General features: G+C 48.9%; 4 protein-coding genes across 8 annotated transcripts; all 4 read right to left on the reverse strand.

Moving 5' to 3' along the window:
* On the reverse strand, positions 1 to 15,618 carry LOC110471710 (UDP-glucuronosyltransferase 2A2). 3 transcript variants are annotated; one of them, XM_021532619.2, is made up of 8 exons: positions 15,528 to 15,618; positions 11,049 to 11,943; positions 8,648 to 9,280; positions 4,594 to 4,742; positions 3,410 to 3,541; positions 2,916 to 3,003; positions 2,082 to 2,301; positions 1 to 894 (listed from the first exon to the last, which is right to left on the reverse strand). In XM_021532619.2, the coding sequence occupies exons 2-8, from the start codon at positions 11,782 to 11,784 to the stop codon at positions 618 to 620; spliced, it is 2,235 nt and encodes a 744-aa protein (XP_021388294.1). In that variant the 5' UTR covers positions 11,785 to 11,943; positions 15,528 to 15,618; the 3' UTR covers positions 1 to 617. The 3 variants fall into 3 exon arrangements, with proteins under 3 accessions (XP_021388294.1, XP_021388293.1, XP_077639072.1); XM_021532618.2 differs by lacking the exon at positions 8,648 to 9,280; XM_077782946.1 differs by lacking the exon at positions 8,648 to 9,280 and having other exon boundaries at positions 11,049 to 11,730; positions 15,528 to 15,592.
* A 370-nt stretch (positions 15,619 to 15,988) lies between these two features.
* LOC110471737 (sulfotransferase 1B1) lies at positions 15,989 to 18,391 on the reverse strand. 2 transcript variants are annotated; one of them, XM_077782583.1, is made up of 8 exons: positions 18,211 to 18,391; positions 17,561 to 17,708; positions 17,208 to 17,336; positions 17,022 to 17,119; positions 16,717 to 16,843; positions 16,545 to 16,639; positions 16,289 to 16,469; positions 15,989 to 16,217 (listed from the first exon to the last, which is right to left on the reverse strand). In XM_077782583.1, exons 2-8 carry the CDS (start codon positions 17,706 to 17,708, stop codon positions 16,105 to 16,107), a joined length of 891 nt encoding a protein of 296 aa, XP_077638709.1. In that variant the 5' UTR covers positions 18,211 to 18,391; the 3' UTR covers positions 15,989 to 16,104. The 2 variants fall into 2 exon arrangements, with proteins under 2 accessions (XP_077638709.1, XP_077638708.1); XM_077782582.1 differs by having other exon boundaries at positions 15,989 to 16,469.
* A 317-nt stretch (positions 18,392 to 18,708) lies between these two features.
* LOC110471738 (sulfotransferase 1B1) lies at positions 18,709 to 21,235 on the reverse strand. Of its 2 annotated transcripts, XM_077782585.1 has the most exons (8): positions 21,007 to 21,225; positions 20,187 to 20,335; positions 19,878 to 20,006; positions 19,669 to 19,766; positions 19,437 to 19,563; positions 19,265 to 19,359; positions 19,009 to 19,189; positions 18,709 to 18,937 (listed from the first exon to the last, which is right to left on the reverse strand). In XM_077782585.1, exons 2-8 carry the CDS (start codon positions 20,332 to 20,334, stop codon positions 18,825 to 18,827), a joined length of 891 nt encoding a protein of 296 aa, XP_077638711.1. In that variant the 5' UTR covers position 20,335; positions 21,007 to 21,225; the 3' UTR covers positions 18,709 to 18,824. The 2 variants fall into 2 exon arrangements, with proteins under 2 accessions (XP_077638711.1, XP_077638710.1); XM_077782584.1 differs by having other exon boundaries at positions 18,709 to 19,189; positions 21,007 to 21,235.
* A 1,342-nt stretch (positions 21,236 to 22,577) lies between these two features.
* Positions 22,578 to 26,050, reverse strand: LOC110471711 (sulfotransferase 1 family member D1). The gene is made up of 7 exons (XM_077782947.1): positions 24,036 to 26,050; positions 23,836 to 23,961; positions 23,634 to 23,731; positions 23,414 to 23,540; positions 23,220 to 23,314; positions 22,938 to 23,118; positions 22,578 to 22,812 (listed from the first exon to the last, which is right to left on the reverse strand). Exons 1-7 carry the CDS (start codon positions 24,445 to 24,447, stop codon positions 22,700 to 22,702), a joined length of 1,152 nt encoding a protein of 383 aa, XP_077639073.1. The 5' UTR covers positions 24,448 to 26,050; the 3' UTR covers positions 22,578 to 22,699.
* Between the last annotated feature and the right edge of the window lie 203 nt (positions 26,051 to 26,253).

The following is a 26,253-nucleotide window of genomic DNA, read 5'->3' on the forward strand; positions in this document are numbered from 1 at the left end:
TTTGTGTGGTATCCACAGATGTTTAATTCAGCCGCACGGTGAGATGTTCAGAGTTCCCCCAGCACACACAGGTCTCAGCTCTCTCCACCCTGTCCAGAGGGGTCTTGGAGCAGTACAAAGATATGGGCCAATCGGGGAATAGGGAGGGAGTGGCTCAGGGACATAGGAACAGGGGAAGGGGCCAATGGGGTTTTAACAGCTTTGAGGGAAGCTTCTTGTGTCTCCTTAACTTAGGGGATGCCCCCCAGGGTCCTCACAGGAGAGGACAGAGTTAGGATAAGGAGCCTAGTTGTAGATCCACAGGGCAAGGCTGAATTTATGAAATACACCAAAATATTTGAGATATTTGAAACCTAGAGCAACAATTACCATGGCAAGGACCATGTGTGATCAGCTAACATGGTCCCAGGGGATTAAGCAACTATAATTCAATTTTATTTAGACCAGAAGGAATTTACTGCTAAGCAAGCAGCTCTGCCCCACAGCAGCTTTGTTGTGGTGCATTCATGGTATGCCCAGCTTAAAGCATATCCCAATAACTTGTTCACCAAAGAATGTGCATAAATGCCTTATTGAATCAGCCTAGGAGAAGAAAAGTGCTGATGGGAACAAGGTGTCTATTCTTTCTTCCTCTTTGCAATCCGTCCACATCTTCTACAGCAACATAGGCAGCACTTGAAAAGTATGAAGATAATTGTGGCTGTACAGGTGAACAGGAATGCCAGAACATCCAGGGAGTGGTACTGGTACCAGGTGAGATGGTGAGCAGCTGGTCTTAAGTGCTTTGCACCTTTGTGACGCATGACAAATTCAATCCAGAAGACAGCTCTGTCTAGAGGCTTAACAGGCTGGTCATGTTGTATCTTGGATAACTTTAGAGCATTTTCCTTATAGCTGGGGAAAAAAAAGAATAAACCAAAGAGAATTTTCACTTATTTCTGAAATAAACTATTTATCACTTGGCGGTCCTCTTGAGGAAGGTAGACAGCCCTGCTTTTACTTTCATCAATCTTATTTAAATATATTTGAAACTGGTCCAGTTTATTCCTGTATGCATAAAATTGGGTTAAGAACAGTAATAGACAAAGCCAATATTTTTCAAAAAAAAGTTTTTCAAAATTATTCCTGATACTCCTTTAAAAAAAACAACATGTAAGCATTTTCAGCATTTCTATTCCAGTATAATAGAGTGTGATGATTTAGGCTGGGATAGAGTTAACATAGTATCTGCTGTGGGCTATTTTTGTGCTGGAAGCAGTGTTGATACAATAGGGATGTTTTCCTTACTGCTGAGCTTATACTGAGTCAAGGCCTTTTCTGTCTCTCGCATCACCCCACCAGCGGGGAGGCTTGGGGCTGCACAAGGAACTGGGAGGGAGCACAGCAAGGAAAGCTGATCCCAACTGACCTAAGGGGATTCCAGACACCAGATGGTGTCATCGTCATGTACCAGCTGCTATCCAGGTTCTTACAGGTTGTTACCTCCACCATGGCTGACTCCCTCTGATACTAGATATGTCCATCAGTACTGGTCCATTTTCTTCAGGAATTTGCAGGTTCTTACTTGAAGTAACACCTGTCCTTCACAGTGGATGGGAGTTGCTGCTAAAGATGGGAGTACTTCTGCATTTTTCCAATCCCTTTGTCTGTGATCTTATCCTTAGCAAGGGATCCCAGCTGCTGGGGTTCCTTCTCCTCCAAGTCCTGACTGAGAGGTACAGTAACCTAAGAATACTGCTAAGTCAGGGATAGGAGAAAAAAACTCTTATGACTACAGGCTAAGACCTAGTAAAACTAGAATTAGGTCCTCCAGAGGATTTATACTAGCAGAGAACTCTCAAAAGCTCCTCTGAACTTTGCGAGAACTAGTTTTCTCGAAGCACTCATAAAATGTGGTATAAGGAAAACCAAATTACTGATCTCTTCTTTTTGAGAAATGCTGATTCTCAGAAAAGAGTTATGCTTTTCATCTGAAATCCAAACTTCAGCTTTGCATTTTCCATTCCCAGAAAAGCCAGCAGAATTTCTCACATGAGCAGGATTTTAATAACCTCAGCCTGTAAGTTAGGAACAAAACTCACGTGGAATTGTAAATGACTGTTTTCAGTGCATCAACCAGATCCTGTGTCTTCATTGTGTTGAAATCCACCTGAACTGCAGCTCCTTTTGCTACCATGTGAACAAGGTTGTCATGCTGGTCAGCAAACATGGGAATTCCAACCATTGGGATCCCGTGGTAGATGGCTTCATAGAGCCCATTGGTCCCACCGTGTGTAATAAAGGCCTTTGTCAAGGGATGGCCTGGAACAGAGGAGGAGAGGGAAGTGTTACAGCAGCTATGGCAGATTGCATTCACTGGGCTGTGAACACAGCATAGAGGGGCCAGTGACTGCTAGAGAAGGGAACAGCCCTGACCTCTGGATCAGGAGCAGAGCTTGCATGCATAGCTTTCACGCAGTCATAATTACTTTAACGCAACCTGTGAATTGGCACATCCCTCCAGACTACCCCGCAGTTACTTCAGCCCTTCTGCTATTGTACAGTTGTAGTTTTCACACGGTATCAGGGTCAGAACAGCCCCATGCTTCAGCTTTGCTTAGGTCAAGCATTTTGAAGAATGAGTCTTGGAGATGAACTGCAAAGGCCAAATCCAACTCCAGAGTACATCTCTACTTTGATATTTACTTCTGCCTACGGGTGCTTTCGAGCCCTTCAGACAACTGCCACCAAGCTCTGTAAGTCAGAGCCTTTTAGGAAACAAAGGCTCCCAAGAGCAAAGCTCTACAGCTTAAGCCGTGAAACTAAGTGTGTCCACAAGCGTTACACGGTTCCGGCCAGAACTAACCATTCTACTGGAAAAACAAAAGGAAACTGTTTTTCTAAGTGCAATCCATCCCAAATAGAATCAGTCTTACCAAGCAGGTCATTTTGTGGTATCCAGTCAAAAATCCTGGTGTTGGAGCCCAGAGTTTCTGGTTTTTTCCCTTTGTATCGCCAGAGGACCTTGACCAAAGGAAGAATAAGATCAACATGGTGCACGTAATGTGCCTTTCTGTACTATTCCATGTAATTTAGAGCTTTATCTCAAACCCATAGAGTTTTTCACCAAATTTAGATCGCTTTGGCTGAAGTTGAACTCTTTGATTGGTTATTATGTGCTAATTATAAAAAATGCATGGAGAGATTTTTGTATTTTGCCCTGTAGACACACCTCCATGTCATTTGGTTCAGAGGAGATGAAGCACCAGAACTCCCCATGAAGAAACTCAGCAGTGTGTCTCTCTGAGAGAGCCCAGCTTCCTGGCTGTATCACATCCAGCAGGGATGCAGGTAAAGAACAGGCCACTCCAAACATAAAAGGGAGTGAAAAAAACAAGGCAACTTGTTTGAGGCTTAAAAAGAAATTCACCTTTTGAGGAAGCTGGCTGAGGGCTTTGGCAATCACATTACTTTTTTCATCACTTAGGCTGTGGACCATTGACCCAAGAGTGAATACAATGACACCATGTTCCCCTGAGCTCTGAACAAATTCTTCCATTTCCTAGGAGAGGCAGAAAACATATCAAGGGTAATTACACATTGCAGATTACACAGATTCCTGTGAATAGAGAGCATAACCTTTTCAGCTTATTAAGGAAATGATAGCGGTGTGAGCACCTCCTGACAGAAGGGCTTGACAAAGACAGACCTGGCCATGTGGAAAATAGTTTCTCTAAAACGAGGAGCAGGACAAGTTGAGACAGGTGACAGATGCTTTGTCTTTTTGAAAGCAAGTTTCAAGATACATTTCAAGCCACAAGGATAAATCCTAGCATTATCATGAGCAGGCCATACATACTCTGTGACACTCTCCTTAGCATAGTCATGGTTCTGGATTTTACTGGAACAAGTACTTTGTATTGCATAACTCTGCTGAAACCTGAGAGGGTGTTTCAGCATCCTGATCACAGATTCACCAAGTTGTTGCTGTCACTTTGCTAGTCAGACAGTTCTCATTTCTTATAATGCACCACATTGCTCAAAACATTTTCTACAAATCAGACCAATAGGTTTTCCTGTTCCTTTTATTAGTTAGTATCATGTGAACTGGAGCAGTTACATACATTTTCCCTAAGTTCAACCCATGCTACAGGGGAGTGGGAAGACAGAAGCTTTCTTTTAGTAGACCACTTGCACTGAAGATGGCCTATATCACTCATCTATTTCTGCACATTTTGGCCCCATTTTACCTAGAGAATTTGTCTTGTCACAGTGCCTTCTGGCATCAGGTATTTCAATGTTATCATGGGCTGCAAGTCTGTGTCTTAGAATTGAATATTACATGTAAGTACCCTGAAGTAGCACCTATTTTTTCCTAAAACAGACACTGCATTACCCCATGCTGACATCAGCTATCCTCTTTTAAGACAGCAGACTGAAAACAGCCCTCAGTTTGGACAAATATGGATGGATGCTAAATAGTTCCTTGCTCCCCAGCAGCACCAGAGAATCTTATTTAAGAATGTGCTTTCTCAGGACAGGGCTTGTGTGGTTATCAGGGAAAGAAACAGTCTTTGTAACAAACCAGCCAAGAGAAAAACTAGGTTGGGATACCTTTGGCAATGGTTTTGCAGGCTGGCAATGAAGTCCTCCAACAAACTCAAAGTTGGGCAGGAAAGGGCGTGGAAATTCAAAATCCCAGTACGTTCTGATTAACCAAATCTCTGCTTTCCCCATCGTCTCACACAGGGTTGTGGGCCTTCCTGTGGACAAGGTACAAGAGGTTTACAACATGCACGGGAGTGACCTTGTTTGCTCTGGATTGTGAAACAGGAGCCTTACCTTTGTCTTTTAGCACTCCCTATCAGTGTAGTTTATCAAACCATGCATAAAATGAAAACGTCAACAAATCTGGATCTATTCCTTGCCCTGTCCTGTGCTCAGCTTTAGCAGGTGGCCATGAGCACAAGGTACAATCCTTAAAAGGATTTTGAACCTTCATGACTACTTTAGAGAAATACAAGCAAGAAGCATTTAGTATCTGATATAGAAGTGTAATTCTTGTAGTGCTAAATTATTACCTGAGCTTGTAGTAAAAACACAGAGAACACCTGGGAAAGAGAGCAATCACAGAAAATTTAATTCCAAATAAAAAAATGAATTAATCATAAAGTGATGATGACCTGTCAGGGAGGAGAAAAGTTTTTAAACAAAGTTCTGTAGCATTTTTCAAATGGTGACTCGTTTAGCAGCTGCTCAGACAACAAAAAAACACAGGTACAGACATCTCTAGTATTCTGGAGGACTGGGTCAGTTGCTTCTGACACACATTGGGAAAAATTGGCCAACTCCATAGATACTTTTAATGTCATTTTATGAAAAATCAAATATTTCTAGAAATCCGTCTGAAAAAAAAAAATCTAATGGTAATCTGATGGCTTATAGTTTACCATTTGGAAAATATTTATTCTTAGGTATATATTACAAGTTTTCTTTGAAGTATTTTCTCCACAGAATGAAACAGGGAAGTAAAAGTGTTAGAAGTATTGATAAATAGTTTTCCAAAACCAGCCTAATGCAAGCAGGAATCAAGCTAAATAAGCAGCAAGATAAGAATTATCTGTAGGGCATCTTCTTACACTACTTGATCAGTATAATAATCTACACCAATAATTTCTTCTTTATATTTAAATTAAAGAGCAATGAATCAGTTACAAAGTTGCTGAAGTGAAAAGTAGAGTGATATAAAGGTGTAATTAGATCTTTATGTGGTATTAAAAAATTAAATCCAGCGAAGAGGGACTAGTTTTCAGAGCACAAAGGCATTATTTGCAAATGCAGGAAAAAATTGGACAGCAACAGAAGAAATGCCTTTGTGTTTGCTGTTCACTTGTTATCTGCCTAAACTTAGATACCCTGGAGAAGATTCAAAGTCCTTTGAACTTAAAGGAACTCTGTTAAATGTTGAATCATGCCTGAGTTGTACTATGTTGGGGCAAAATTTACAGCTATGTATGTAGTTTAAGGAGACTATTTCAAACTCTGAATGGTGGATGAAAGGGAAAGGTGACAGCATTTATTGTTGAGAATCTGAACTCAAATTCAGCATCTTGCACTATGCAGAGTTTCAAGATACTTCAGGATTGCCACCTCTGCTGGCCTTTGAGAAAACATTTTGAGACAACAGCATGGTGGTCCCAAAAGCATTCAGAAGGCACAGCCTATGCAAGAAGAGAAACCACTCAACAGCTGCCTTACCTAAGACATTACTGTAGTACCCATCCCATTCATCTCGCCAAAACTTCATGAAAAATAAATCCGTGAAAATGTAAAAGAGGAAGTTCTATAGTCTTTCCATAAAGGACATATGGTGTGTCAGCCCCATTGTGCTAGCAGGCACTTAGGAAGGTGGGGACGGGAGCCCACCGCACAGCTGCTCTACCACATTCCCATCAGAGAAGCGGAAGCTGTAGACAAAAGGGATCTCTAGGATTTCTGCTACAAGCTCTCCACCTACAGACACGGGGTCAGCGATCAGAACATCAAACTTGGCCCGCTGCAGCTTTGCTATCAGGTGAGAATTCATCACCAAGGTGTCACAGGTCTGCTTTAACATATTGGTAAAGTCCTCCAGTTGCTCTTTCATTGTCCACATTATCTCCCAGGGGAAGAGATTAGAGGCTTCATTCGTCCAGAAATTAAGGAAGTCTTCCATGGCAGCATCCAGGGTCTCCTGGCTAAAGGGGACTTGCAGGACCTCAAAAGTGAAAGGGGAGGAGGTGTCCTGGTAGTTGATGAGCAGATTGCTTGAGGGCACCAGCACAGTCACTTCATGACCCCGGAGAACAAGCTCTTGCAGAAGCACTTTCACATTGATCCAGTGACTGGCATCGGTGGGCCAGACCACCACCCTCCCACAAAAAACGGTGCTGCAGCAGCATGTGTAGGCCCAGAGCAGCCAGGGGAACTTTGGCCCCAACATCTCAGCATTCCACGTACAACTCTGGTCTGACTGAACTGGGAGCAGTTCATGCCTTCACTGTGCAAATATCTTAGAGTCAACCAATTAAAAGTGGCATTTGTCTGGTGAGTAGACTGGCAAACGTGACAAGATTGGCAAACGTGACAAGAGGGAATGTTGTAACACAAAACAACACTCGTGGGAGGGCTGGACAAGCAGCAATTCCCAATCTGGAGTGTCCTGCAGAGCCACAGCTGATCTCAAAATCACGGCAGCTCCTATCTGCTCACCACAAAGTGCATTTTGCAGCATGTGAATACTAGAAGACTTTTCCCTGTGTTGTGGTTTAATCTTGGTAGGCAGCTAGCCTCTGAATCTTCCACAGTAGGAGGAGAAAAGGAAGGGCAAAAGTTAGAAAATTCATGGATAGAGACTGAGATGACTTAAAAGAGAAAAAAAAAAAAAGAAAAGAGCAAGAAAAACAAGTGCTGCAAAAAGAACAGTTTCTTACTACCAGCCAATGCCCTGAGAAAGAGCAAAATTCTCCCCAGTATCTTTTATTTTGCTGAGCACAAAATCATATGGGCTGGGGTATCCCTTGGGTGAGTTGGGGTCAGCTGTCCCAGTTGTGTCCCCTCCCAACTTCTTGTACATCTCCTGCCCCCTCGCTGAGGTGAGGTGAGGTGGGCTGAGAGGCAGAAAAGGTCTTGACATTCTGTAAGCACTTCTTAGCAGTAATTAAAACATCCCTGTGTTATCAAAGCTTTTCAGCACAAACCCATCATGCAGCCCATGCAAGCTAACAAAACAAGTATTGCCCATGAAGTCTTAAATGCTAAAGCCTGCAGTTTTCTTAATAAAAAAAGATACCACAAGGTCGAAATAGCTCTGAGGCTTACACAACAGACACCAAACCTTGCTTCAGCCAGCACAAGATTTTCTAGTCTCTGTCATCGTAACATGATAAGCAACACAAACACACAGCTAGGTACTCTAAGAGTAGGATACCTTAACAACTTAGCTCTCTCAGCAGAATTACACCTTACTAGTGAAATATAAATAAAAACACTTTAAAGTCTCATATTGAAATATCCATTTTATCTCCCCACTAGCAATGCATATGTTTGGCCTGTTTCTTTTAAGCATCACCTAGAGCAAAAATGGGGAAGCAATTATACAACTATTTTTTTTTAATTAAAAACCACTTACAAATAAATGTAACTGTAATCTAATAGCTTTTTAGACACTTTCAGAAAAGCAAATAACCATGTCTCTGCAGAGGGCCTTTTATCACTGTGAATTAAAAGACTTTAAAGGTCCAGAGGAAGATATTGTCTCTAATTTTGAGACAAGGTAGCAAGAAGCCTGCTATGTGAGAAAAAGTACTAGTGTTTGGGTATATAGTATTTTACTGGTCTTAGTGTTTGTCATGATTCATCTATTAATATGACTAATGATCCCTGTTTCAAGTGCTTTAGCACTGTTTTACATATCCTGAAAGTACTTGTACAGTCTTTGTTCTACCCCTGTAGCAGGTCAGGATTAACAGGCAGTGTTTGTACTTGCCTGATTTGATGCAGGAATTTTGAAAGAAGGAGAGTGAATTTGGGGCTGTCTTGCTCCTGACTTGTGCCTTTATCTCTCATCTCTGGGTATTTACTCTTGTGTGCATAGCAGATGTAATTTCTGGAAAGAGAGCAGCCTTACCTAAAACTTCACTGTAGTATTGATCCCAGCTTGTCCAGAGAACATAATGAAACATGAAATCATGCAGAGCGTAGCCGAGGATGTTTTTTAGCCTTTGCCAGAAGGTCATCCTATCTGTTAGACTGGTTAGGGTGGTTGGTACGTAGGAAGGAGGTGCTGGGAGTGTTCCACAGATCCGCTCCACCGTGTTGCCCATGGAGAACCGGAATGTATACACAAAGGGGATACCCAGCTTCTCAGCAACCAGCTCCCCACTGGGAAACAGTGGGTCTGCCAAAAGGACATCGAAGGCAGATGCCCTCAGTCTTTCCATCAGGGCCTCATTCTTCACAACTCCATCACAAATTATTTTGGTTATATTCTTCATCTGCAATACCATTTGAGCTATCTCGTAAGTACTTTTCCAGATAGGTAGTTTTCTGTCCTCATTAAAAAAAAAGTAAAACATTTTATCCATAAAGTCAGACATCTCCTTTTTGGTGATTGGCACCTCAATCACCTCAAACTGGAAGGGTGAGAGCTGGGTGGGATTGACGATGAGGAAGCACGAAGGCAGCAGCACAGTCACCTCGTGGCCCCGAGCCACGAGCTCCTGTAGTATGTGCTCCATGTTCAGCCAGTGGCTGTTATCAGCTGGCCAGACCAACACCTTCTCCCCGGACCCCCAGCCCAACACAGCCAGCAGCAACAGCACTGCCACCTCCTTCCCTGCCATAGCCTGCCCTGTGTGGCAATGCCCCCGTGGCCTCCCTTCACTGGGAGCAGTGGCACTCGTGAACTGGGCTGGGCATGCATGACACTGCCTTGATCCCGAAGGCAGGGAGCCAAAGGTAGGCGGTGTGAAATCCTGTACTGGATAATAGTATGTTTAATATCATGTTTTCCTAGGGCACAAAAAAAGTGACTGGCACCAGCTGGCACCCTCTGGTAGTAAACAGCTTGCTGAAGCTGGAAGATGAGATTCCTCTGGAGCACAAGAGAGAGCCATCAGCCCTGGGGGGCTCAGTCCAGCAAGGATTGTATCCTGTTGGCTATCCCATCCCTCCTGCCCATCTAACTACAGGTTCTGTATTACTTGTTTGGTAGAAGAGGTACTTTTTCATTCTTCTGGCTCTTGCAAAAGTGTTCACTGACTGTGTGGACAACTTTTTGCTTTTATAAACCCACTAAGCATTCCTTTAGAGCACACTTAAAGTGTTGATCCAGGGCTGCAGCCCAAGAGGTACATCTCGAGATTGCTCAAATGTAGCAAATCTCAAATTTTCTACACAGCAAATTACTCCAGTATCAGAGTAAGACCATCCTCATGTGAACTTGCCTCTTGCAGTACACTGTGGGAGACCAAGAGGGGATAGTGCAGGCTTCCTGCCTGCCACTAGGAGCCAGTTATGCACTATAAGTTAAACCAGAAAATCCATTAAATAGTTTAATTTATAGGGTCCCTCTGGATGTGCAGTTAAGAAATACGGTAAGTTCTTTTTTTCTGTACTAAAAATCATTATTACAGGGTTTCTGCCTAGTGCTGTTGCACAATGGTTTCCTAATGTTGTCATCCAAGGCTTTTGGTATGGTTTCCATGCTGCCTAGACACCCTTTCTGGGACAAAAAATGTGGGTCATGGAAACAGCTGGGCTGTGAGGAGAAAAACTGAGATACCTCATGTACTACTGTACACATGACACCAGCTTGGTGTATGTGCGGAGTCTTGCATCATCCAGGTATTTGCAGGCAATTGAACCCTGAGAGATTTGCAAGAGGTCTTTTTGAAGAGCTCAATGGGAAACTAGTAGAAATGATATGTGATTAATAATAAACATATTTTTCTACTTGATCACTCAAAACAGTCCAGAAGAAAAGCCTGCAGAGACAGGTTTGTTGTTTTCAGTTTGCTTTGTGGGTAGGAGGGTATGTTCTAAATAAAACTTGTTTTGTGCTGAGAGAATTGGTTTTATATGACCAGTGACATAAGTAAAGTCTCTATTACAAAGCCATAATGCACTTAAAATATTGCTACTGAGGGTAGCAAGGCTGGCTTGTAATTCACTAGGTCTCCCCTCCTTGTTATGGTCCTCTGGATGAGGAAAATGCCTCTGTTCTTGGCTGCTTTCTGTACAAGTAGTCACCCTTGCTGAGCACCCTGTATGGTGTAGAAGTCGTATCAAACTCCACACTACAATTATGACAAAAGTCAAATGCATCAATTGGGATGACCCTGATCCTGTCTCTATGCACTGGCATGGCAGCACAGCACCCTGACTGCTTGTGGGTCAGCGCCTTTTTAGGGACATAATCACAAACTCTTGCTGACCTCTCTCTTGACTTTGCGACCCTGGTGGGTTCCTAGTTCTGCAGGTCATAAGGACAGACTGTATAACAAGAAGTGAAGTATCAGAAGGCTTACCTAAGACCTTGCTGTAGTAGTTATCCCAATGTCCCCAGTAGCTCTGGAAAACGTAATCTTGCAGGTGGTAAGACACAAAGTTTTTTACTCTCTCCCCAAAAGACATGTGGTCAGTGAGCTCAGACAGGGCTGCAGGCGTGTAGGATGGTGGGGCTGGGATCTTGCCACAATGCCTTTCCAGAGTGAAGGCTGGGGAGAAACGTAGTGAGTAGACAAAGGGAATGTCCAGCTTGAGAGCCAGGAGTTCCCCACAGGGGGTCACAGCATCTGACAGCAGCAGGTCAAAGCCAGACCCCTGCAGACGAGCCATCAGCTCTTGGTTGGTCAGCACCGCATCACACATCATCTTGTTCATCTTCTGCCAGCCTACAGACAGTCTTCCCAACTCCTTGTAAAACTGCCAGAAGGTCAAGATGGTTGGCCTGTTGTTGAGCCATAGATCCACTATGTCGTTAAGCAAGGTCTCAGGTAAATCTTTGTCAAAGGGCACATTATAGATCTCAAACTTCTCCGTAGTCTTAGGCCTGGGTTCAATGAAGAGAGTAGTGTTGGGTACCAGGATGGTAAAGCTGTGCCCACGGCGGATGAGCTCCTGTACCATTACATTCATGTTCATCCAGTGGCTGCCTTCTGTTGGCCAAACCAGTATCTTCCCACAGAAGACAGGCCCTAGAAGAGCAACCTGAAAAATAAGTAGCTGGAGGTATTTCTTTGAGCTGGTTGTTTTCATGGCCATGGCGGAGTCAATGGCTAGATAGTCTGGGAATTTTCCCTTCCAGATGGGAGTTCTGCACCTCTGTGTTGTGTTTGATGGCTCCTTACTAGCCCTCTTAGCAGAAGTGAGACTTTGCTGTTGCACAGGTAGTGCCTTTATAACCTGTGTTTTGTCTGAGCTCTGAAAAAAAAAAGATTTAAAAATATGTTTGGTGATTCATTTTTCCCTTTCTGCCTTCTACCCTGTTAGTGTCCCACTGAGGGAATTCTATTCTCCTGTTAGGAGGATAACAGCAATCCTCCCTCCTGTCAAAGGAGCTAGTCCTCTGGATGTCAGCCCTGAGACTCAAACAAATCCCTTGCATTTTTTCCATGAACTAGCAATGCCAGAGTCAGGCCAAGGAATAAGAGGCCACAGGGCTGACTTGGAAGTGTCATCCTTCTTCACAGTGAGATGCTAAAAGTGCTGGTATTTCTTATGCTGAAAGAAGTCAACAAATCCTTGCTTTGGTTGATGATAATACCAATAATAACATGCAATTTGTTCTAATAGGTCACCAGTAGCTTCCAGCTGCTCCCAGACAACAATGGACAGTGAGTCCATTGCTACTACCTGTGACAGACACATCACTGCCAACCTGGTCATGTTGTGGGCTCGGTTCAGGCGTCTAAACATGGGGCTGGGCCTCTTCTGGGTCCTAAAGGTGCTAAAGAGCAAAACCTACATCATCTGGGATGGCTCTCACTTGGAAAGCTGTTCCTTTAATATAAACACCATGCCTGGAAGCAGTTCTTTAACCACCTGGAGCCAAAATGACAACTAAACTAGTGATACACTTGATCCAACACAATTTGGGGAACAAATGCCATGCAGCAAAAAAACTCTTACCTAGCAGAGTCTTCAGAGGTACATTGTGCTCTGAGTTGCAAGGTGCAATATGCTACACCTGTTTGCTGCTTTTCCTTGCTGCTCCTCTTGTCTGTGCCTGGGCTGCTCCAGCAGGATTGGTTATCAGGCAGAAGGAGCTTAAGTAAGTTACACTCTGAAGTGGACTTTTCAAAAGGGGGAAGTAATAAAATACAACAAGGCATGTATTCTGTACTTATTCATTGCTTTGTTATGCTCTGAGAATTTAATGGTTGAGATGGTATTTCTATTGCCAGGATATAGTACAATGTTATTACAGAGCCAGGTTCTTAGGAAGACTGTATGCTAGAGATAAGAAATATCATGTCTGATTGCTAAAAATACTTTCTACTTTAAAACAAAATATTTTCTTTTCCTCCCTTTAGGGTCCCAGGTGGCAAAACAAAATTGTTACATAGTAGATATGTATATAAACTGTCAACAGGAACAAAAAGTGAATCTTGTGGTTTGTTTGCAGAGGTTTTCAAAAGTTGTGCTGTCTGTGGGAGTTTCCAAAAGTTGGTATGTTACCTGTGTTGGTTCTGTGGCCCTTGATTCTGGAGATCTAGGCAAGTGTTTAATAACCTGAAAATATAGGAATCTAAAGGTGCATTTCAATGATTTTTAACTATTGTACATAATATTAAACATGGATTTTTCTAAACCCTCAGAATCCAGGACTATTATACCAGCATGTTTCAACCACAATTTGGCCTTACAGACAGTAATTTCACTACAGTCTCTCCACAGACCTTTCTACCCAGAGTAAGATTTTTTTTTTTAGCCTAATTTAGCTTATTTTATGAAGTCCTATAAGAAACTAATAGATTTTCCAGCAACTATTGAACATGTTCATATGAGCTAGAGGAGATCATAAAACCATAGAATATCCTGAGCTGGAAGAGACCCACAAGGATCATTGAGGTCCAACTCCTGCCCCTGCACAGGACAGCCCCAAGAATCACACCATGTGCCTGAGAACACTGTTCAAATGCTTCTTGAACTCCCTCAGGCTTGGTGCTGTGACCATTCCCTGGATAAAAGCATAGATGGGAACTTGTTTTTTGTTTCCAACCCCTTAGTATCAAATTTCTGCACAGCAAATGAGAGCAATTGCTAGAGAAACCAAAGAGTTAAAATTGTCTTGTTTCCATGGCCAGCTCTAAAAATGATACTCAGATTACTCAGAGAAGATAAGCATTTTGAGAGGATTAAAGTACAAAATCCAGCACATGAGAGAGAAGTGGAGCAGAAGAAAGTAGATGGTGTTAAGTGCCTGTATTTCAACCATCTAACATTACTAACAGAAGTGCTGCAGACAGTGATGCAACCTCCAGTCTTGGAGCTTTTCAAGGCTAAGGCCCTCATGCAGAAGTTAGGCAATGCATACTAATGTTTTCCACACATGGGTCTCTTCACCATTGTTCTGGCTGGCTGGGGGTTGCAGTGTGCATAGCACTTTGATATCTAGGAAACCTCAAAGCCAGCCAGCACCTTAGAAATTCAGGGCCAGGGTGGAAAAGAAGATTTATTGCCCTGAAGAAGTACCAAATGACTCTGTGCTTCCCCTTTCACTTAATGCAATGAAGCAGCAGCTGGTCTGAAAGCAGACTTAAAAGTCTTGACTAGCTTTTTTTTTTTCTTTTTGTGAGGGGGTGGGGGTGTTGGCAAGGGGAAGGGAGTATACTACATTGGGAAAATTTCAAAATTGGCTCATCCCTACATGCAGAGGTGACAGGATTGAGCAATTCTGCAAAGTCACATGTGTATGTGCTCAGTAAAAGCACACGTGTTTTGTAATCCCCGGGGTATAGGGAAACTCCAGCAAAAGTTAATGAGATGAAATAGTTTCACCATTACCATCTCTCTTGAATAAATGGTATCTTTTTACCTCTGCACTGTTACTGCAGGATGAAAAAAATGGGCTGGGTTAATAGCGTTGCACTTGGATTTTTTTAATTCGGTTTAGGATTCTACAAACTCTCTTCACTGCTGCAGTAATGCTGCAAAAGCACCTTGGTAGGTAAACAACAGCAATCAGGGTGGCTGGCACAGGAGCCATTTCCACTCTGCAAAGCCAAAATATTAAGGAAATGAAAGAAGGTTCAGGCCAAGCTTGGTGTGCCTGCTAGGAATCTCTATTGTTGGTGGAAGAATAGGTGCTGCACCCTGTCCTTGTCAGTGAGGAGCAGCAGCAGACTTGCCCAAGCTCCCTGCAGATGTGGCACACTCCCATCTTGCCAGCATCTGTCCAACCTTCCAGGGAAAGCTGCGTGCTATGGTGATGGGCAAATCTACAAATCCCATGTATATGGACATGATGGGACTCATCTAATGCCTCACCAGCCCAAAAAAGGAGGAATTGCTCTCTCCACTCCACCTTTTCATGAATGTTTGCTGTTCATGCTTCCGTGGCAAGCCTTTCCCCATGCCTTTCCCAGTCATCCTTCCAATCATTTGTTTTAGTGGGAGAGTTTGCTGCTGGGGCAGGGAGGAGCTAGGCAAAGACCGGGCAGGTGACAATGGCCAGGGCAGCCTGGTCACCAGGCGTCATTCCTGCCCAAGGAGCAGCAGTGATAGCACCAGAGGGCACCGCGGCCATCACTGCACCCACTGCTGGCGACAGGGGTCCCAACTGCGGGGACAGGAGCACACTCAGAGCCCCAGCAAGGGCAGGGGTGCCAACAGTGCACCAGCATCATCCAGAGCAAGCACCTCCTCCCTTGCCTCAGCACCCCTGGGGAGCAGGGAACTGGATTCCAGGGGTTATTGCAGGAGACCACAGAGCAGGGGAAGGTTTAGGGGTGATGATTGCACTCCAGAGTACCCCAAACCCACCACCCTGGACCCCCCCTCACCTAAGACCTGCTGCTCTGCGCTGGGAGAGTGACGCCGGGACGGTGACACCAGGAGGGTGACAATGGGAGGGTGACAGCAGCAGTTTTTAAGGGCAGAGAGAGGGAGGCAAGGGCAGTAATGTTTACCAATGCTGTGGCCACTGCAGGGAGGGAGGAGCGAATGCAGGGAGAAACTGGCTACCACTGACCTGCAGGCAGGGCCATGGAAGACAACTCCAGTCCCACCAGTACTGCTCTTCCCCACAGGTACCAGGCTGTGTGAAGGTGGGGAGGAACCCAACAACTACCCCACACGCAGTTCTGCCAAAACATTCTGCAATCCCATGAGCTGCTGCTGGCAATCCCCCCACCACAACAGCTGAGGGGTGACACCTGCTTCTCCCCAGCCCAAGAAGAGGACAGCAGCCCCAGGGGGACAACTGGGTTGGGATCAGCAGAGGCTCAGGACAGTGAGCACCCCATGGCAGTGTCAGGAAGCACATTTTATTTCTCTCCAGCAGTTCCAGGGGAAAAGAAGGAATGGCAGCAGTGCTATAACAGCACAGGGCGGATTTGGGGGGTGTCTGGCGGTGTCCCCTCAGATCTGAGTGCGGAAGCTCAGGTCAGTGCCTGACATCTTCTGCGCATAGTCCTGGTCAAAGCACTCGTTCTGGGCCACGGTGAAGTGGTTCTTCCAGTCTCCGGTGGTGCCTGTGGCCAGGCCAGATGGGGCTCAGCAGGGCCGGGGCAGACAGTGCACCAGGCCCCCCGCAGCCGCTCACCTTTGCGCATGAAGGGCGACACGCTGTGGTCCATGAGGTCAGAGGGCACCTTGGTGTAGTTGGTGGCAGGGTTGTCCCGCATGGCCTCAAAGGACGTGTGTCGGGTGATGGTGTCCAGCGCCGCCTCCGACAGCTTCTGCCCTAGGAACTGGGCCACCTTGGCAATCTCCCGGCGGAGGTCCTGTGTGACACAGGCCAACACTCACCCTTCCTGCCACGCCCAGACCCCACACCACCATCCACCCTGCCCCATCACCTCCTTCAAGTCCTCATAGAAGAGGTAGAGAATGGGGTGATCCTTCCTGCGCTCCCAGTAGCCCTTGACATGGTTGTACCAGGAACCATACGCCACTGCATGAGGAGAGCAGCCAGTAGGTGACAGTCCTTTGCAGGGTCCCCTGCATGCACCCAGGGGTGCCCCGTCCCACCTCTGCCAGCCATGAACTCCTCCAGATACTGGGCCCATGTCCCAGGGTGCGGCAGCAACTTGTTCATCAAATCAAAGTGGTAGTAGGAGACAGCCACGTCCTTGGCGTTGCGCCCCACATAGATCATCTGCAGATGGGCCACGGAGGTATGAGGGGCAACCCCAAGACCCCCAACAGTGAGGACGCTCCAGCTCTTAGAACTACCATGAATATTTAAGATGCTGGAGGGAGCAGTGGGGAGTGCTGTCTCAGAGGAATAGGCTGTTGAAATTCCCTCTAGGGCAGGGACAAGAGTTGGGTGTTACCTTGCAACGGTTTACCCAGAAGGATTTGGGCAGGATATGTGCTGGCAGGTGTGTCTTCACCACACGGGGTGAGGGCATGGTGGCCAGCAGGTCTGTTCCTGGGGGATTCCAAAGCACTTCCTCAGTGGGTCCTTGGCAAAGACCCTTGGAACTCAGACCATGTGGGGTACCCCTGCACATCACTACCTGCTGGTAACTTCCCAGGGGCAGAGAACTCCAGCATGGGCACTCTCTTGCTGATAATGTCCCGTTTGCACTTCTCAGGATTTCCGCCTTGCAGGATCATATCCACAATCTCGCTGACCCAGGTGGTGCCTGGGGAAATGAACCCATAAAGGGGAGCAGCCAGGGCAGAATCAGATGTCTTAGAGCTTATAGTCCCTCAGACTTCAAATAGATACCATGGGGGAAAAGGAAAATCCTACACAACTCTGTCCTGACAGCCCCTAAATGTGCTGCATACTCCCAGGCAGTGGGTCTCAGATGAACAGCCTTGCCCACCCAGTACCAGTACATCTGGTTGCCTTGGGGATGCTCACCAGATTTGGGGTAGGTGACCACCACGATGTCCTCGGGTTGGCTCTGGAAGGTGTCAACCCGTTCCCAGTTGTGAGCAAAGGCATTGACCATGGGGATGCCGTGCACTGTGAGCCAGGGCTGCCGCAGATAGGGGTCCGGATTGGCCATCTGCTGGGGACAGGGACATATGGCAGGGCTGGCTGATGAGGCCCCTCCCCACCCTCTCAGGGTGGCCACCAGCCAGGGCAGCCTGGTCACCTGGCACTGTGCCTGCTCAGGGAGCGGCAGTGATAGCACTGGAGCATAGACCAGAGGTCACCGCGGCCATCGCTGCACCCACCGCTGGGAATAGGGGTCCCAGCTATGGGGACAGGAGCACACCCAGAGCCCCAGCAAGGACAGGGGTGCCCACAGCATGCCAGCATCACCCAGACCTAGGGGACTAGACTAGAATAGCACCTCTTCCCTTGCCTCAGCACCCCTGGAGTGCAGGGAACTGGGTCCCTGGGGATACTGCAGGAGACCACAGGTCAGGGGAAGGTTTAGGGGTGCAGATTGCACACAAACCCAAAATGCCCCAAACCCACCTCCCTGGACCCTGCAGCATGCAGCTCTGTGCAGCTGAGCATGGGCAGAACACCCACAGGGCACCCCGGGATACCTGTCTCACCTAAGAGCTGCTGCTCTGTACCACGAGAGTGACGCCGGGACAGTGACACCAGGAGGGTGACAGCAGAGGACAGGGAGATCCAGGACGTCGCAGCAGAAATTGCGGGAAGGAGAAGGAAACAGTTACGGCACTGAGGGCAGTAATGTTTGCCAGCCCAGCAGCTGCAGGGAGGGAGGAGCGTGTGCAGGGAGAAACCAGCAGCCACTGACCTGCAGGCAGGGCCACAGAGGAAATCTCAGCCCAGCCCCACAGGTCCCAGGCCATATCCTGCTGTGTGAAGGGAGGGAGGACACCTCTCACTGCCCACACCCACCCAAAATGTTCCCCGTACACAGATTTGCCAAAACATTCTGCAATCCCATGAGCTGCTGCTGGCAATCCCCCCACCACAGCAGCTGAGGGGTGACACCTACTTCTCCCCAGCCCAAGAAGAGGACAGCAGCCCCAGGGGGACAACTGGGTTGGGATCAGCAGAGGCTCAGGACAGTGAGCACCCCATGGCAGTGTCAGGAAGCACATTTTATTTCTCTCCAGCAGTTCCAGGGGAAAGGAAGGAATGGCAGCAGTGCCATAACAGCACAGGGTGGATTTGGGGGGTGTCTGGCGGTGTCCCCTCAGATCTGAGTGCGGAAGCTCAGGTCAGTGCCTGACATCTTCTGCGCATAGTCCTGGTCAAAGCGCTCGTTCTGGGCCACGGTGAAGTGGTTCTTCCAGTCTCCAGTGGTGCCTGTGGCCGGGCCAGATGGGGCTCAGCAGGGCCGGGGCAGACAGTGCACCAGGCCCCCCGCAGCCGCTCACCTTTGCGCATGAAGGGCGACACGCTGTGGTCCATGAGGTCAGAGGGCACCTTGGTGTAGTTGGTGGCAGGGTTGTCCCGCATGGCCTCAAAGGACGTGTGTCGGGTGATGGTGTCCAGCGCCGCCTCCGACAGCTTCTGCCCTAGGAACTGGGCCACCTTGGCAATCTCCCGGCGGAGGTCCTGTGTGACACAGGCCAACACTCACCCTTCCTGCCATGCCCAGACCCCACACCACCATCCACCCTGCCCCATCACCTCCTTCAAGTCCTCATAGAAGAGGTAGAGAATGGGGTGATCCTTCCTGCGCTCCCAGTAGCCCTTGACATGGTTGTACCAGGAACCATACGCCACTGCATGAGGAGAGCAGCCAGTAGGTGACAGTCCTTTGCAGGATCCCCTGCATGCACCCAGGGGTGCCCTGTCCCACCTCTGCCAGCCATGAACTCCTCCAGATACTGGGCCCATGTCCCGGGGTGTGGATGGAACTTGTTCATCAAATCAAAGTGGTAGTAGGAGACAGCCACGTCCTTGGCGTTGCGCCCCACATAGATCATCTGCAGAAAGCTCGTTGGCATGTGGGGACTTGCAAGGTCCCAGCGAGGCAGGGAGCCCCTTATGTCTGCTGGAATCCTCTAAGTATGTTCATTCCAGCCTGTTACCTTGCAGCGGTTTTCCCAGAAGGATTTGGGCAAGATGTGAGCTGGGATGTGGGTCTTGATGATGCGAGGGGATGGCATGACCTCCAGCTGCTCTGTGCCTGTAAGGATTTCTCCCAGAAGTGATCCCACTGTAGTGCCCTCCCATACAAAACCAAACCTGTGCCCTTCCAGTACCTACTGCCACCCATCACCCTCTGCCCCACCGCTACCTGCTGGTAACTTCCCAGGGGCAGCACACTCCATCATGGGCACCCGGTTCACAATGTCATCCTGCTTGCATTTTTCTGGGTCTCCGCCTTTCAGGACCATGTCCACGATCTCACTGACCCAGGTGGTGCCTGGTGGGGAGAGGTTGGTTGTCCAGCTGATGCAATTCCCCCTGGAGACCCATCTCAGGCACCAGAGGGTCACCATCAACCAGCGTTGCCTTTTGGCACACCCCTGGTCCCAGCCCAGGTACCTGCAGCATGGGCTCCCTTCCTGAGCATGGCCCTTCTTTGGTGCCTGGGGATGCTCACCAGATTTGGGGTAGGTGACCACCACGATGTCCTCAGGGCGGGTCTGGAAACTGTCAACCCGTTCCCAGTTGAGGGCGAAGGCATTGACCATGGGGATGCCATGCACGGTGCGCCAAGGCTGCCGCAGGTAGGTGTTCGAATCGGCCATCCTGCTGGGGACAGGGACTTGTGGCAAGGCTGGCTGGCAGCAAGGAGCATCATGGGGCTATCTCCTTCCCTACAGGCTCCAAAATCCCTGCTGAGCTCAGCTGCCCTAGCCATAGGAAGGAAACCATGCCCTGCTTGCTGGCATTGCAGGAGGTGGCACCTGTTTTCTGTGGGCATTTTGGGGCCCAGATGGTGGTGCAGGGAGAGTGGAAGGGCATGGCCAGCTCTGGGGGGCTCAGGTCGGACAGGCAGTGGGCAGCTGCCCATACCAAGCTGGCAGTGCTGTTCCTGGGTGTAAAAACTCTCAAGGGCATTCCTGGTTGGAGCTGCAGGCTGCTTTCTCTTGCTTTTTCCTCCCCATCTCCCTGTCGTACAGCAGCCTTGCTTTCAGGGGGCTTGAATGAGGGTTTGACAGAGACAGGAACGAGGAGCAGAACTCACAGGACTCTCTCTCTCCCTAGGAAGCCTTTCTACCCACGGCAGAGATAGAAACGCTGGACGTGCCAGCGGCAAAACCCCCACGCTGTGATTTTTGGAGAGAGGCTTGGTGTCTTGCTTCCATCTCCCGGGGGCTTGCGGGGACACGGAGCCCCCGCATCCACCCCCGCAGGTCCCCGCTTATGAGGCCAGGGTACCCCGAAATGGCCGCGGCCACAGCCCCCCGGTTACTTGCCTCTTTTCCGGGCGCTCTGGCAGGGAGGGGGCAAAGCTTGGTCCGCCGCTTACGGGGCGGGATTTATTAATTTCCTTCCCCTGCACGGAAGATGGAGGCGCAGCGAGGCGGGGGACACCGCTGGGACAGGAGCCTGGAGGACCCGGTCCCGGTGCTGCGGTGGGAGGAGAGCAGGGAAGGGGCGAGCGGGGATAAGAACGGTCCCCAAATGCCTGTGAGGAGCTGTCCGTGCTCAGCGCCCGTCGGGACGGCGGAAACCACAGCTTCCCCTCCGCCCGCTGAAGTAAACACAGGGAGGAAATCCCAACCCACATCCCGGGACATTGAACATCACCCTGTCCTGGTCCAAGAGTCACCTGCGTGGACGTCCCCAGCTCCTCACACCGACGTGGGGCTTGCGAGTGGGATGTGGGGTTCAGGCTTTGGTCATACCCCTACTCCACTCAAATACAGGTCCAAAGTTTGCAGGGTTGCAAAGCAAAAGTGCTCCTGCGAAAAGCGTTTAAAGGTGCTGATGGTGGGAAAATGTTCTTCCTTACCTTAGCTGGGAGGGAGTGCAAAGGGCAGGAGAGATGGCAGCTGGGCAGGGTCAGCAGCTCAGCTGTTGGCAGCCTTGATAAAAACGTCCCTGATTTGTCTCCAGGGCCAAGTTCCTGCTGAGATGAGGCATGCCAGGGCAGGTGTTCAGGTGTTTCACTGTCCACGTGCCAGCAAAATTTGCTGCGTGTGCAAACAGGGCAGGCAAAGCCAGGAGCTGGGGAAACATTTCTTTCAATAGAAGGCATCTCCACTGGAGATGGCATCATGGCATTTAAATGAATGTGTGCAAACGATTTATTTCTGTGAGGCAGGTCCCCTCATAGCACTGCTGCTCTTTAGCAGTTGGATCTGGGCTGCATCTCTTTTGGGATAGAACAACCCCACAAGGCTGTCTTGCCAAGAATCTGCAATCTTGGAAACTGAAGAACCGGCCAGAAATGGGGCTTAAATGGGGAACTTGGGGCTTCAAAGCACACCTTTGCACCCAGTGGGACAGGGACTGGTTTGCTCCAGGCATCCCAGAGCAAGGGCAAGGTGCAGCCAGGTTACAGGCTGAAAGGTGTGTTCTTTGTCCAGCAAGGACAGTGATGTTGCTGACCCTGGCCACATACCAGCAGGGAGCTGTTTCCCTTCACCTTTGTTCCAAAAACTATGGGCTGCCAAGCTCCAGCTGGGCCAAGGAGAGCCCACCCTCTCTGTCAAGAAAATTGGCACAACCCAGCGGCATGAAAGCTCTTGTGCACGCAAGGGCTGTGTCAGCACTGGATTTACTGGTGCTCTGGGGATTTTCCACTAGTCATCGATCTTTGTCCCTCCCGGCACCTTGGTAGGCTGGGGCAGCCCAAGTTGCCAAGGGCCATTGGTGATTTCTGGGAAGGTGCCCACTCGCAGGGATGCCTGACCATCACTAACTAAAAATCCACTGTGTGCCCACCCTCTCTCCTGATGACCATGAAGGTGTTCCTGGACACTGCCTAGAGTTCCGGGGGTTCAGGCCCCACCCTCATTTTCCCTGCAGGCAATGACTCAACTTCCATTTATCACAATTTATTGCAGGGGGAAAAGTGAATTAGTGCAAACATCTCCATCTGGATCCATCCTCCCCACTGGGAGAGCAAGAAGCACAGTCCTCCTGGAAAGGGAGATGAGTCCCTCACAGTTCCATCTGGAAGCAGAGGTCAGAGCCTGCCATGAGCTCCTGGTAGTGCTGGTCAAAGCGCTCATTCTGGGCCACAGTGAAGTGGTTCTTCCAGTCTCCAGAGATCCCTGGAAGCAAGAAAATAACTGGGGTAAATCCTCACACACATGATATATTTGCAGCCACAGATGGGGGCTGAAATACAATCCAGGGACATCCCTCCCAAATCCTCCACCACTGGCCAAACCCCCACCTTTTCGGAGGAAGGGGGAGATGCTGTGATCCATCAAGGTGGGGAGCATGGTCTCATAGTTGGCAGCAGGGTTCTTCTTCATCTCTTGGAAGGAGGTGTGGTGCAGGATGCTCTCCACTGTTCTCTCTGACAACTCTTTACCCAGGAACTGCAAGATCTTCTGCACCTCCTGCCGTGGGTCCTGCAGGGTGACTGATATGAGCAGGCTGCCAAAAAAGTGGGAAAGTGGGGGTGGGGGGGGAGGGGGCAACCAGGGTTCCTTCCCCTCCATCCCACCCTCACCTTCTTCATGTCCTCATAGAAGAGGTAGAGTATCTTCTTCTCCCGCTTCTTCTCCCACCATCCACGCACGTGGTCATACCAGGATCCGTAGGGCACTGTGGGATATGGTCAAGGGATTAGCTGAAAAGAGGGGTAGCGGGGGATGTCCTTCCCACTGGCATGGCAGGGTGGGCATGCTGTGGCTCAGCTCACACCTTTGCCGGCCATGAAGTTCTCCAAGAACTCAGCCTTTGTGCCAGGGTCGTGGTGTATCTTGGCCATCTGGTGGAAGTAGTAGTACGAGATGACAACATCCTTGGGGTTGCGGGCCATGTAGATAATCTGGAGAGAGCCAAGGATGTGTTTGGGAGGTACAGAGTAGTGCCTCCTTCCCACCAACCCAGATGGGGAGACAGGGAGCACCTGCCATGTTACCTTGCAGTCCTTCTCCCAGAAGGAGGTTGGGAGGAGCTGGACTGGGAGATGGGTCTTTACCAGCCGCGGGGATGGGGTGTTCTCCAGCTGATCAACACCTGTGGCACAGGGGACTTAGATGTTTGAGCCCCAGCACCCGCACCCTCATGCTGGCTCAGTTCCCTCTCTACCCAAGCCAGGCAGCCAGGCTGGGGAAGCTCACCACACAGACTCTTGGAGACCTTCAACTCCAAGAAGGGCACACGGTTGTAGATGGCATCCCGTCGGCACTTCTCCACATCGCCATTGTGGTAGATCATGTCCATGATCTCGCTCAGCCACGTTGTGCCTGCCACAGAGGGACAGCATTGCAGAGGCTGGTGTCACCCCATGCCCCTGGCACCCTTCCCCAGGACCACTCACCTGATTTGGGGTAAGTGGAGATGAGCAGGTCATCTGGACGTGCTTGGAAAGCCTTCACCTGAGGCCAGCCCTCGATGAAGCTCTTGTAGAGGGGAATGCCATGAAGGCTTCCCAGCTCCTGCCTGATTGCATCTTCCTGCTCCATGGCTGACAGTGGGTCTACACAGCACTGGCTGTCTTCCCTGCTGGTAGCCTTCACAACCTCTGAACTGGCTGGCACCTGTGCCAGGACTGTGCCTGGAGTAGTACTGGATCCTGTGCCAAGACTGTGCTTGGGGCAGTGCCCCATCAGGCGAAGTCCAGCCCAAATCACATGTGACAGAGGTATTGCCAGAGCCACGGGAGTGTGCCCTGATCCCTGGTAGGATACTTTGGTAATGTGGATGCTGGCTATGCACCAAGCCCAAGCCATGAGGGGCTGGGAATGGAGCCCAGCATCACCTCTCCTCCCACATGGCTGAACTTCTCCCCCAGCTATAGCCCCTTTAATGAGTGCCACGGGGTTGTGGAGGTACAGAGACAGCTCTTCCACCCAGGGCCCCCATTGCAGGCAGCCATACCTCTCAGGATTCCATGTGCTCTGGTGGCCATGAGCCCTGGCACCTCCACCCTCCTGCCACACCCAAGCTGTAAAGGTTAATGAGAGATGGCTCAGCTACGGAGCACAGCTATGGACCTGGCTGAGGGTGCTGCTAGCAAGGGTAGCCCCCCTCTCTGCCCTCCTGAGTGCTCCTTTGATGCCTCTTGTAGGAAAGGGATGAATAAGCTGATCTGCTCCATCCTGGATGATCTGATCCAGCAGGTTGTACAGTACAGGAACCCACCATGATGGAGCAGGTGCTGCTTTTGCTCCAGGAGATCGAGGAGAAGCAGAAGCCAAGTGGTGCCTGGCCCAGGCAGATGGGGTCTCTGGGAAAGGAGGCACCAGTGCGGGACAGAGCATCTGGACCATCTGCAGAAATACAGACTCACTACTCTGGCCTTCTGTATCCAATGAGGAAGATGGAAGAGAGTAAACGTGTCTGTTACCCTGACAAAAAAATACATGCAACATTTTCATCTGATGATGAGGAAATAACATCATGATCTTTACTTAAAATTGAAATACAGATGATGGACAGGGTTGGCAAACTGCTACCAAAACGGTGCTATATATGGTGGCCAAAGTTCCAGGAAAAGTCTGGCAGACTTACATGGGATGGAAACATACAGGGCAATCCCCAAAACAGAGAACTGGGAAAAGATGATTCTTTACCTCCTTCAACTTCCCCTGAATCTGCTAGACCTCATGGTGGAGAGGACAATCACACACAAGTAACTATCCCATTTGATCCAATTCAGGTGGTTGATTTGCAAGAGAATTTTGGCCATAAACTAGGTGATACTGAAATCCAGCAACTGGAATCCTATCAGTGCAGATACAATAATGGCTCATACATTCAGATTCCAGCTGACTCTCATCAACAATTAATTGCTAGCACCATTGAAATGCTCCAGGATAACATCTCTTTGGCTCTTGGTTGTATTCAAGCTAGTTGTGGGTGACAGCTGCCATCACATGGGAAGGTGAAGACAGTGCTCCCTTCCCCTTAAGGGTGGGATGCCACAGTGGGCTGCAATGCCCCCACAGCTCCAGCACACAGTGAGATCCCCCGACACAGCCAGAAACCTATCATGGCTGAAGCCCCGTGCCCAGCACCCCTCCTCAAGTGCTCCAGCTTTACAAGTGCAGTTACAAGGGAAAGCACTTTGGGGTCTGGACCTGTGACAGGTGGATTTATGGGGATGGCTATTAGCTCTCCCATTATGCTGTTTGGGGGATAAATGGATCAAAACCCTGCTCTTAGCTGGCTCATTGCTCTTTATTCCTGAACTATGTTTCTCATCCATCCCAGTGGGGCTTGGTGACCATCTCAGATCCCTCCCTTGTTTCTCATCCCTCAAAAATATCTGGGGGTGGTAGGCAGGAATGCTATCTGTAGCCCAGCGGGATGCTTTGATAACCAGCTCTCAGTCCACTGCCCGGAGGAAACGTTCATTGAGAAAAAGGATCTGCCCATGGGGCAGGACACGGTCCAGGAGGCCATCAGCGGCATCTGGACGGAGCAGGACATCAGCGCCAGGGCCAAGGAGGCGCAGGGAGAGGAGCAGGCGGGGAGCCAGGCGCCGCAGGGTGATCTCAGCCAACGACAGATTCTCCTGAGGTTCACAAACCAAG

The sequence above is a fragment of the Lonchura striata genome, chromosome 4 (genome assembly GCF_046129695.1).
Source record: "Lonchura striata isolate bLonStr1 chromosome 4, bLonStr1.mat, whole genome shotgun sequence".
NCBI lineage: Eukaryota > Metazoa > Chordata > Aves > Passeriformes > Estrildidae > Lonchura > Lonchura striata.

Coding starts and splice junctions, on each gene's coding strand:
- LOC110471710 (XM_021532619.2), bottom strand. CDS start 11,784: ATGGCCATGAAAACAACCAGCTCAAAGAAATACCTCCAGCTACTTATT. Junction 9,281..11,048: donor CTACTACAGCAAGGTCTTAG/GTAAGCCTTCTG, acceptor TGGTCTGGCCAG/CTGATAACAGCCACTGGCTG. Junction 4,743..8,647: donor ATACTACAGTGAAGTTTTAG/GTAAGGCTGCTC, acceptor CCTTGTCCACAG/GAAGGCCCACAACCCTGTGT.
- LOC110471737 (XM_077782582.1), bottom strand. CDS start 17,708: ATGGCCAATCCGGACCCCTATCTGCGGCAGCCCTGGCTCACAGTGCAC. Junction 17,337..17,560: donor GGTCACCTACCCCAAATCTG/GTGAGCATCCCC, acceptor TCATTTCCCCAG/GCACCACCTGGGTCAGCGAG. Junction 16,640..16,716: donor GGAGTTCATGGCTGGCAGAG/GTGGGACGGGGC, acceptor CTCCTCATGCAG/TGGCGTATGGTTCCTGGTAC.
- LOC110471738 (XM_077782584.1), bottom strand. CDS start 20,334: ATGGCCGATTCGAACACCTACCTGCGGCAGCCTTGGCGCACCGTGCAT. Junction 20,007..20,186: donor GGTCACCTACCCCAAATCTG/GTGAGCATCCCC, acceptor TCTCCCCACCAG/GCACCACCTGGGTCAGTGAG. Junction 19,767..19,877: donor CCCTGGGAAGTTACCAGCAG/GTAGCGGTGGGG, acceptor AAATCCTTACAG/GCACAGAGCAGCTGGAGGTC.
- LOC110471711 (XM_077782947.1), bottom strand. CDS start 24,447: ATGGCTTGGGCTTGGTGCATAGCCAGCATCCACATTACCAAAGTATCC. Junction 23,119..23,219: donor TCTATGAGGACATGAAGAAG/GTGAGGGTGGGA, acceptor GTCACCCTGCAG/GACCCACGGCAGGAGGTGCA. Junction 22,813..22,937: donor CTCCCCCTTCCTCCGAAAAG/GTGGGGGTTTGG, acceptor TCTTGCTTCCAG/GGATCTCTGGAGACTGGAAG.